General features: G+C 40.6%; 1 protein-coding gene across 1 annotated transcript in view; it reads left to right on the top strand.

Annotated features, from left to right (window-relative positions):
- The window catches only part of LOC116823451 (programmed cell death 1 ligand 2-like), a 33,795-nt gene that overhangs the window by 19,125 nt on the left and 2,755 nt on the right, over positions 1-11,915 (top strand). The window contains exons 3-6 of the mRNA XM_032778007.2: positions 4,681-5,043; positions 6,027-6,308; positions 7,014-7,151; positions 8,061-8,102. Coding sequence (XP_032633898.1) covers positions 4,681-5,043; positions 6,027-6,308; positions 7,014-7,151; positions 8,061-8,102 — 825 coding nt within the window. The remainder of the gene's footprint in view (positions 1-4,680; positions 5,044-6,026; positions 6,309-7,013; positions 7,152-8,060; positions 8,103-11,915) is intronic.

The raw sequence follows: 11,915 nt of genomic DNA, 5'->3' as shown, positions 1-11,915 counted from the left end.
TTTTTGTTCCACTCTCTTGTTCTATGGGGATATTGCCAATGCAATATCACTGTCTTCCTTTTAACAATAAAACTTAAAAAAAAAAGGGGCAATTGTGCCTGTTGAAAAATAGCAGTTCCAGCCTTAAAGCCACTGGGTAGCTTTCTTGCTCAATTTTATCCCTACTTTTTCTTACAGCAAATCTACAATGGTCAGTAACTTATTGATTTGGAGAGAATGAAAAGTACGCTGCCCAAATTGAGACCTTGAGCACTCCTGAATTTTTGAGAGAGTGTTTGGTGTTCAAATCTGGAAGGCAGGTGCTAGATTCCCTTTCTGAATATTAGCTAAATCTGGAAAGGAAAAGTCAATTTCTGCTTCCATGACTCAGAAGTGGAAATCCTCCTACGTGCCTGGTACTGTAACTAAAGCTACCCAGGTCCAGTAGAGCCTCCCCTCCCTTACTTTTCATTTTAAATTCTAGTGGGATCCACATACCTCCCTTGCTAGGCTTCAGATCGAGAGCAGCACTGCCCATTTAGTCCACCCAATTCTTTCTTTGGGGACTGCAAGGTGAGGTCACACCAGTATCCCTAATCCAGTCTGGGGATGTCTTCTGAAGGGGATATCTGGGCCAAAGCCTTCTACTCCCTGGACACACTTGTTCCCTATTCATAGTGCCACCCCACTCTAGCAGTGAGCTCTCCATTCACAGCAAGCTGCAGCATGAGGTTTCAGTTACCATACTCCCCCCCTCCCTTTCCTGTTGACAGTGGCCAAGGGAATGCTGGGAAATGTAGTTCTTTCCCTGCTCCAGGGCTGGCTCTATAAGCAGGGAGCTAACCAAGGAACTACAGTTCCCAGGGCCCCCTGCTGGTTCTCAGCTCCCAGGCTGGATCCCTGCTGGCTGCGGCCCCTACAAATGGACTGCCCCAAGCACCTGCTTGCTTTGCTGGTGCCTGGAGCCACTCCTGCTCTCTGGGCATAATTATGGGTGTGAGTGTGGATGAAGCACTATAGAACCCTGTGTACTCTTGGTTGCTGTAGCAGCCCGTAGAGCAGCGGTTCCCAAAGTGTAGGTCGTGGCTTTAAGTGGGGTCGCTCCATCAGCAGATGGGGTCGTAGCAATCCTGAGTGTGTGGGGGATGCCATTTTACTGCTCTAATGGGTGCCACTGACAGTTCAGGATGGTTTAATCATTTCATACAGTTTAAGGGCAGAAGGGATAATCAGAGCACATAGTCTGACCTCCTGTATATCACAGACCATTAAATTTCATCCAGATGCCCCTATGTTAAGCCCCAGGACTTTCATGAGACCAAAGACATTCAGTTCTCAGGAGACTAAACTATGTGCCACAGGCAGCCAGGGCTGGCTCCAGGCACCAGCGGAGGAAGCACGTGCCTGGGGCAGCACATGCTGAGGGGCGGCATTCCGTCCATTCTTGGGGTTGCACAGTCTGGGAGTTTTTTTTTTCGCTTTGGCAGTTTGGGCGGCAGTCCAAGAGGCTTTTTTTTTGGGGGGGGGGGCGGCAGGCAGCAAACCAGAGTGACTAAGGTGCTACCAGTACTTGAGGTTCCTGCAATGGCAAGAAACGGAATGGGTGAGAGATGTCCAGATATCACACTACATGCTATAGAGGAAGGTGAAAAAAACCCAGGTCCCAGCCAACCTGACCTGAGAGAAATTCCTTCCCAACCCCAAACCTAGTGATCAGTTGCACAGGCGCAGACTCCATGGGTGCTCTGGGGCTGGAGCACCCACAGGGAAAAATTAGTGGGTGCTCTGCATCCACGGGCAGCCAAGCTCCCCTCCCTGCCCCCCATGCCCCACCTCACCTCTGCCTCCTCCCCTGAGCACACCACATCCCTGTTCCTCCACCTACCTCCTAGTGCTTGCCGCCACCAAACAGTTGTTTGGAGGCTTAGCAAGCTCCAGGAGAGAGGGGGGAGGAGTGGTAACATGGCGCTTTCAGGGGAAGAGTCAGGGAAGAAGCGGGGCCAAGGTGGGGATTTGGGGAAGGAGTTGGAATGGGGGCGGGGCTGGTTCGGGGGGGCAGGGGTGGAGTTGGTGCAGGGCCAGGGGCAGAGTGGGGGTCGAGCACCCACCAGCATGAGCAGAAGTTGGCGCCTATGATCAGTTGGACCCAGAGCATGTGAGCAAGACTCACCAGCCAGGCATCTAGAAAGAGGATTCTCTGTATCCCTGACAACACTGGTCCTCCTCATCTGATGTCCCATCTTCACTGTAGCCAATATCTGATGCTTCAGAGGAAGGTGGAAAGAGAAAACAAACACAAGCCCAGAATACATCTACCGAATTGTACATCAGGAAAAAAACATTCCTTCCCTGCTCCTTCAGGAGACCTGCTGAATCTTCTGAAGCATGAGATTATCTTATAGTCATTATCTTAATGCACAGCTGCGTTATGAACATGTGGAGGTAATGCTGTTCTTCCCATTGCAGATGAAGGAAAGTGATGAATGGGGGATACATAGATTCACAGGTTCCAAGGCCAGAAGGGACCATTATGATGATCCAGCCTGACCTCCCCACACAAAGGCCATAGAATTTCTCCCAGAAGCTGGATTAAAGCATATCTTTTAACCAGATCTCATCTTACAGACTCCCAGCAATGGGAGTCCACCACCTCCTCAGGAAAGCTGTTCCAAAATTCGTTTACCCTCTCAGCTAGGAAATTGTATCTTATTTCATGGCTGAATTTGTCTTATGTCAACTTCCAGTCATTGTATCTTTTTATGCCTTTCTCAGCCATGTTGAAAAGCCACCAACTACCAGGATCAATAGAGGATCAAGCAGTGTGGAACTCTGTGCCACCACTTCTCCTTCCTTCTTCCCCCACATCCTCCCACATCTATTCCTCAGAATGACCCACCACACACATAGCTGGAGATGGATAACCGCTATAGGAGGTAGTGGAATTTCCTCTATCAGCCTTCTGCAGATAGAGAGTTCCATTATGCAAAAGGAATTCTTCACTGGCTATCTCTAGACATTAAAGGCCATTTTGTACCACATAAGCAGTTCAAAGTGGTCTTAGCAAACTGGAGAATACAGTCCAAAATATCTATTAAATACTGCTAAGAATAAAACCTTCACTTTACCTTTTTCTAGACATCCAAATGCAAATGGAATTTACAGCACAAAGATATTCTTTCACTCTTACTTATTATTTCACTTTCACCACAAGGTGCAGTTGAAATCATACTTTCTGTGTAAATATGAGATCATAAATGATATAGATAAAAAGTAGCAAAGAGTCCTGTGGCACCTTATAGACTAACAGATGTATTGGAGCATGAGCTTTCGTGGGTGACTACTCACTTCGTCGGATGCATGTACCGGAAATTTCCAGGGGCAGGTATATATATGCAAGCAAGAAGGAGGCTAGAGATAACGAGGTTAGTTCTATCAGGGAGGACAAGGCCCTGTCAAATTTGCAGATGAACTGAAACGCATCATGCATCCGACGAAGTGGGTATTCATGCTCCAATACGTTTGTTAGTCTATAAGTGCCACAGGACTCTTTGCTGCTTTTACAGATCCAGACTAACACAGCTACAGCTCTGATACATAGATAAAAAGGAATAGCTTGAAACTCTTTTATATCATTCTTCCATGATGACAATTACTAACAAGTGAAGAAACAATCATACTGCTAAAAAAAATGAAGTTTTTCCTACTGATATTTCATTAATTAATGACACAAAGTTGAGGATGCATGAGTAGCTATCTGGATTTCTCTTGATTGTCACTATCAATGATTGCTAGCACTACTGCATTAAATCTACTACTGGTATTGTACAGGTGATGTTACAAATAAAATAAAACATAATATACATTGAATTTTATAGTGGAAATAACATTATGCATCAAATAAAGTTTTAAGGTGTAAATAGTATACAGCAATAAATATTTCAGGATCATGTGACTGCATGTCTCAGATGTCATGAAATTTACTCTTGGCAGCTAACTAAAGGAATTGTTTTGCCATCCTTTCTCACATGAGCTTGTACTTTGCTCTGCAAGAAGTCCCACTGACAAGATTCATTGGAACTATTCATGGAGTAAGGTGCTACTCCACGTGAATAAGTGTGGCAGAATCAGAACTGCAGTGTTGATTGAAGGTTGCATTGTGTGATGCCTCTAAATGCCTATAAATTCCTCCAAGAATGTGTACTTACAATGGACAAATTTTGCTGACCTTTGCAATGTGTGTATCCAGAGTAAAGCTATTGATTTCAAAGGATTCACACTGGATTTACACTGGTCTAAAGGACAAAACAAATTGGCTTAGCATGTCCACAAAAGATTGTTCCTTTTAGAGAAACTTCAGGGTACACAAGGTACCCTAATAATTTTAGACAAGTGCCCCTTGTACAAATATCCATCCAAAGACAATCATGGGTTATTTCTGAGGTGCAGAGAACCTCAGCTTGTATCTTCTGTCTTCGTATTTTGGACTCTGAAATCAGTATGGAATCAAGGTGGATTTGCTATTTACTCAGAGTTATTCATGGGGAAAAAATTAGAACAATAACAAAGAAAAGGCTGCAAAGTTATAGTCTAACCAATAATTGTGAATGTTTGAATTTTTGACACATTTTGACCCAATGATCCAATTAAAGGAAAAGTCATAACATTTGCTCAGTGGGTATCATATGGTTTTGTCTATCTTAGCTTTTTTCACAGTTGAAGTTCCTCAGCTACGGTACATTGCAGAATATGGGAGCAACGTGACCATGGAATGCAGGTTTCCAGTGAATGGCCAGTTAAATCTTAAAGACTTAAGTGTCAGTTGGGAGCAAAAAGGGTTAAAAGAGCAAAAATCAAAAGAGGTTTATACTCTTCAAAAGGGGGAGGAAGACCTTAAATCCCAGCACAGAGACTATAAGGGAAGAGCAACATTGTTACGTGACAAATTGAATTTGGGATATTCCGTGCTTCAAATCACCAGCATAAAGCTCATGGATGCAGGGTCTTACCGCTGTCTCATTGACTACAGAGGAGCTGATTACAAGTACATTACTTTGGAAGTAAAAGGTTAGTGGCTATATAAGACATGAATAATATATTAATTCAAATTTAATATTCCACTTCCCAAGATCAGTACTAACATTTTCTGGCTCACTGACAAAGACATTGGGCTCAGTCCTCAGGTATACCTAAGCAATATTTGGGATAGCTCATAGAGGGGGAGTAAAGGTGGCTTTATATCACCTTTCCTTTCTTCTGGATTCTGGAACCTGTTTTGTTCCCAGCACAACTTGGAGCAGCTTTAGGGCTGCTCTAAATTGTACCATCTTGTAACAGACAAAGTGGGGATTGCCCAAGTGTTTGTACCTGTCAGGCCAGGGACCTGTTATTTGTAAGAGCCTAACAATATTAAACATAATTTACATTGATGTAACTGAGGACAGAATTTGGCTCATGGCCTTTTTTGCTGCTCATAGCATGTCAATTAGATTCTGGGTTGAAACCTCTCCTGTGCAATCATTTAGAGGAAGGGTTTTTTGAAAGGCAAAGAAAGGAGATCCCAGTTTTAAAGGATCAGCTGTGTTCCTTTGGCTTGTGTTTGCAAGCATCTAGTCATACAATGATAATACCACAGCTGAAAGCTGGTGTTACACAAACATTCCAAACACCTATTTTTCCCTCAGGTGGCCCGAATTGTTCTTTATTATATTACTACTGTTGTATTTATTCCAGTAAAGCCTGCAGGCCCCATCAGTGAATGGAGCTCCATTGTGCTAGGCACTAGCTTTCTCTAGATCCATGAATTACATGCACGTGATCTAGTGTGGCTCTGCAAGAAGTAGACTGAAGAAAGAATAGACATGGTAGGCCTGAGGAGGACTGAGCAATGCATACTATATACTTCTGCAGAATGGCCATCATTTCAAATTGTAGTACATCAGATACAGTTGTAGATAAGTACAGTGAAAGAAAGAGGGAGAAAGAGGAAGGAATAGTGGAAAAATTAATACATATTTAAAAACAATTTCACTAAACTTGTTCTTATACAGCATCCTACACGAGAATAAATGTACAAATAATGAGTGAACCTGCAGAAGAGGAGTTGGTTTTAACTTGCCAGTCAGAAGGGTTTCCTCTAGCTAAAGTGTTCTGGCAAAATGAGAAGAATCTTAAAGTCAACGGATCTGTAAACACCACCTACACATTGACCACAGATGGACTATATAATGTAACCAGCATGCTGATATTCAAACCAAATGCTAGTGAAAACTACAGCTGCATATTCTGGTCTAAAGAACTGAATGAAGAAACTTCCTACATTTTCACTTTAGGTTCGTATCTCATTTTGAACTTTTACATAGGGGTTGCCACAATGTGTGTGTGTGTGTGTGTATGTGTGTGTGAGAGAGAGACAGACAGACAGACAGAGAGAGTTTGTAGAAGCCATTTATGTGCTTTGATTTTAGGATATATAGTATTATATTAATCTCTAAAATTCCTTCCTAGTAAGTAGTATAGAATTGATTTTTTGGAGATAAAACAAATCAGACGTATTTGCTTTTGGAAACCTGGCATTTTACTAGTTTTTTCTGAACCCAGACTAGTTTTGCTGTTAATATACACAACCTTCCCCTGTCACATATTTGCATTTCCTCCCCTAAATTCTAGAATAGCTGCCCTTGTTTAACTGTCATTACAAAGATACTCTCAGTGTATATTTCCAGTCTCCATGGTCTTCCATTTTTAGAATTCTATCCAACTAGTCTTCAATCAGTGCACAGATGATTTATAATAGTATTCACTGAGACATCATGAGTACAATGGGCCTAATGCTCATTTGCAGTAAGAGCCCTTTATACCACTCTGGCGGCTTAAAGGAGTCTTACTGTAAGTGTGAAAACTTATACCCACCCACTTCAGGGACTCTTTGCTCTGCCATGGTGGTGTAAAGAGGCTGTAGTGCAAATGAGAGTAAGGTCCAATCACTTTATAAACTATATTTCTTTTTTTTTCTTTTTTTTCTTTTTCTTTTGTAGCTCGACAAACAGCAGTTGTTGGAAAAAAATCTCTGAATTTATTTATCATCCCAACCTGTGTAATAGCGGTTGTTCTCATATCTGCATTAACTATCTTCCTAAAGAGAAAATCACTCACAAAACTCCATGCCAAAAAAGGTACATTTTGACTTTATTTAGTGGTCCTGTCTCCTAATTTGCTCTTCAGGCCTTTCAGAACAACTATATGATTTCTACCCACACTCACTTGACATTTGATTCTTTTGTTTTCCAGAGGAACTCTGATCTAAAAATGACTGATTGTTTCATTGAGTTAGGCTTTACTTCCTTCACCATGCGACACAGGAATTTTATGTATGATTTTTGTTCAGATTAAATAGCTAACACGATGGTGTATGTGCCATACTCTTTACCGAACTATTATTAGCTGGTGTCAAGTATCAGAGGGGTAGCCATGTTAGTCTGGATCTGTAAAAGCAGCAAAGAATCCTGTGGCACCTTATAGACTTAACAGACGTTTAGGAGCATGAGCTTTCGTGGGTGAATACCCACTTCCGACGAACATGCATCCGACGAAGTGGGTATTCACCCATGAAAGCTCATGCTCCTAAACATCTGTTAGTCTATAAGGTGCCACAGGATTCTTTGCTGCTATTATTAGCTGGGTTTACTTGCTCTATTTATTTTGCTTTTTTTCTTAATGTTTTACTATCTGAAAGAAAACAATAGTGGGAAAGTAATAATGGATAATGGCCTATTATGCAACTCTGGTCTTGGTAATAAATCACTTCTCCAGGAAACTATACATGAATTTTGATTACCTTAATACAGAACTTGAATGGAAACAGGATTATGGGCCTAATCCTGCAATTAAGGGCTGTAGGATTTGGCCATATAGTTATCGGACAGAAGAACTGTGGAGAAATGTGTTACAGTCTCATGCCAAATATAAGAACACAGATGTTTTGGATATTTAAAAATCTCTTGAATTATATTGTTATTTTTTTAAAGTAGAAACTTTTAAAATAAAATTATCTAAATCAGATTTGTTCACACTTGCTTTAACAGACAAAAAGAGAAAATGTCCCCAGTTACAGAAAGAAGACAACAGTAAGTCATGGAATTTTAAACTTCCTGCTTATGACTTTTTCTTTTTAATAAGGGCATTGTCAATATATAAAGAATCAATCAAATGAGAACCCTAAAGAACCACTACGTACTTTAGAGTCAAAATTTGACTTTCCTTAACATTGCTACAGCCTAGTAGGAATGTTCTCCAGATTCTACATGTAATCTTATGACTTTCCAGATAACACAGAAATTTGTAAATAATAAAGAACAGGTCACTTCCTCTCTCTAAGGTATTGCCTTGGCTGCTAGTCTGGTTCTGGGTCCATGTCAGCACATTGTGTTTCTCCTAGCCATAATCTGGTACCGTACCAGATGATAAACTAACTTTGTTTTGGTGAATGTAGAGTTTTCTGTAGTAGTAAGTACTGCATGTAACTCGCTTCTCCTTGGCCTTTGGCTCAAATCTAGTATAGCATCTGTTTTTATCAATATATCAATTAAGATGTCCTTTCCTGGGGACTATATCCTGTCCTTATTGAGGATGGACTTGATAATCAAATGGGTCTTTCCTTGTCGTACAGAAATTTGCACAAAGAATAGGTAATTTCCAAATGTATCTGAACTTCCACAAACTGTATTACAACTGAACTTTCATTTTGTAAAAACAAGACAAATCAAGCAATAAACAAAATGACAGCATAGATCTGACTACTCCCACCTAAGAATTTTCTACATTTGGTTCTATTTTGTACTGTTATCATCTGGGTTAAACCTTGTTATGGGTAGAGATTAAACCTTTCTAAAACTGATGTGTGAATATGCCATTCATTTAAGATACATGGAAGGGACCAACCAGGGGCCTCACCTAAAACAAGGCCTAGTAGAGTCTGCCCAGAAATTAGCACTATGTGGGCGGAAGGTTTCATTGAGTATTGTTCTGACCAGTCATGGGTGTGAGAGAGTCCATGAGAGTGTCTGTCGGTATCGAAAATGCTACTGGGGGTGGGACAGATAAGAAAATGAGAGATGGATTCAGAGGCAGCAAGAAACCCAACCAGGAGTCTGTAAACATGATGTGTGATCCTAGAAGAAGCTAGAGACAGAGGTTTTGGATCTGGTGCTAGCTAAAGAAGCTTGAGACTATAAGCAAAGAAGCTATCCTGTTGTTTTGGTTCTTTCTGCATTCAGAGAAGCAGGACATTGTGCATTTCTTGTAAATAAACAAAATTGAATGAAAGAAAATAAGACTCCACCATAAATTTCTACTTCCAACTGGAGATCCCCAGAGACCAGAATTTTGACTAGCCATTTAGGTCAAAGAGGGATAACAATATTTATATACTTCAACCTGAGATACTGTAGATAAAAATCTATATAAAGCTGTTTATCAATAATATGCTGAAGATAGACCCAGGACAAAATCAGTTTGGAGAACTGCCAGCAACTAGACTCCATAGGACACAGTTGAAATAATGGGCCAGATTCTAGCCCCTGATAAGCCTGCTTTGCACCACAAATGCCCTTAAAGCCAGTCTCCTTGGCCAAAGGGAAATTCCCCTGGCATAGGGAGCAGATTCTATTCCACCAACCTCTCCGTAAACAAGCACAGGTTATGTGCCAGGGTTGTTGGCAGGGCTTTGGAGCTGTGCTCCGGCTCCGCTCCAGCTCCAGACAAAACCCTGCAGCTCCACTGTTCCGGAGCTGCTCCACGCTCCAGCTCCGGGCTCCACTCCAAAGCCCTGGTTGTTGGCAGTAGGAGGGATTGTGGCCACAATGTTGCTGTGTCCTGGCAATCTCTAGTTGCCAGAATGGCCCCTTGGGAGTCATTGAAGCGGGACATAATTTAGAGCAGTCCCAAAACTGTTTTAAGTTACTCCACGGGCCAAAGCCCGCAAGACCACCAAAGCCCCAGGGATCAATGAAATATGCGGAGCAAAGCTCTGGTGCAGGTGAGGTTTTGTATCAGTATTGGGAGTGGTCTCTGGAGAAACTACAAATTGCAGTTTACAAGCCAGCTAGTGTTACTTCTTTTCAAATAATGGGATTAAATTGAAATAAATTCTCTCTTCTAACTAATAAAAACCAAGTTAGAAGGTGGCCTGGTGACAAGATGACTTTGAGCTTTCAGGGGAGAAGTGTAGATTAGGAATTGGATTGATGGAGATTGGGTTTTTCATGGAAATGACTCACTGAATCTTGAATGATATGTGCTGCAGGATACCTCTGGCTTTCCAGTCTGCTAAAGTTAATATGTACTACGTCCAAAAAGAGACACTTTCATGATGTCCCAACTAAGCATTTTAAAAATAAACATTAATAATCAAAAGTTAAATTATTTACTCTCACAGACTGATGTAAAATTTTAGTGGAATTACTGTAGGCACACATGAGAGCAAAATTTGATCCCAACTAAACTAAAACCATCAAGCAAGATAAACTCTGGAGCAGAGCTTCAATGCATGTCCAAACCTAACCCTAATGCATATTGTTTGAGCACATAGCGTGGCTTCTCATGGATTTGATTACTTACAGCAGTAGAATTCTTTTCACCATAAGCCCTAGCCCCTGCTTACACATCAAGTCATATGTTAGAGATTATAATGAAACACATTAAAATGAAGAATTTGAAAGGGAAGATAACAGATCATTGGGATACTCATTGCCTTTTTTGGGTTTTGTTTTACTTCCTCTTTCTAATGACTGAAAATGTCTATTCAGTATGCAGGAAATCATATGACAGCCAATTATATTTCTCAGCACCATGCACTTTTAAGAAACACTGGAAAGAACCTTTATTCTATGCTGTGTCTGTATATGAAGTCTGAAAGCCACAGATGTTTACTGTAATGCTTTGGAAATGACCTACAGTCCCTCAGTTTGAGGAACAAGAATTTTTTGTATAAGAAATTCTAAACAGTACAACTTAAGCTATGTCAGTAATGCAGATTTAGAACATTGACCTAATTATTTAGGCCCCACTAGTGTGTATACTTTTACACATGATATTCACGTGAGTAATCCTATTGGACATCATTTTAACAGGCTGTAGATTTGTTGTTATTCAGCTCATATATATGATGGTCAGCGGGAGTTTTGTCTGAATAAGAAATTGAGGATGCAGCTCTTAGATATTAGATTTGGAAACAGAGTTCAATCATTATGAATAATCTAGATGACCTTTGTCTCCTTTTCTCTCCACAAATGACTGTATTCATTGTTCTTGGTCCATAGCTTGTTCACAAGCAACTTATTGCCAGTGTTCTAGATTCAAATTTTGAAGTGTTTTGATTGGTCACAAGGATCTATTTCTGTTTCTTGGTTGGATGTGCATTCAAAATCTATATTTTGCTAATATTCTGCAAAATATTCACTAAAATTCATTGCTTTGGGCTGCAGTTCAGCAAAGCACTTACTCATGTGCTTACTGTAAACCTAAGAATAGATCCTTTGAAGTCAATGGTACTATTAAAGTTAAGCATATGCTCACACGTTTTGCTGAATTGGGGCTTGGTCAAACATTCCTGCTGGTAAACCTGTTGCTAAACAAAATGAGTGTGAACATAAAGAAAGCAGATTCATCTAAATTTTTTTTTAAAAATCACAGAAAATATAATTATTTGCCCATCTCTATATGTAAAAGGAATAACAGATAATTTTGCAAATCTTCCACTGTTGGTCATAATCAATTATTAAAAATATATTACACTATTTTCTAACCACATAAAGTCTGAAATAAAGATTGCAGATTACTCATTTCACATATTGTTCTCAATATGTAGGCTTCTGTATCTGCAGTTCAATTAAATCATTGTTACTTGTGCTGCATCATTGGTATGAATGGCACTGCACAGA

This window comes from Chelonoidis abingdonii, chromosome 6, assembly GCF_003597395.2.
Source record: "Chelonoidis abingdonii isolate Lonesome George chromosome 6, CheloAbing_2.0, whole genome shotgun sequence".
NCBI classification, from domain to species: Eukaryota; Metazoa; Chordata; order Testudines; family Testudinidae; genus Chelonoidis; species Chelonoidis abingdonii.
This window is presented reverse-complemented; position numbering and strand designations above follow the sequence as displayed.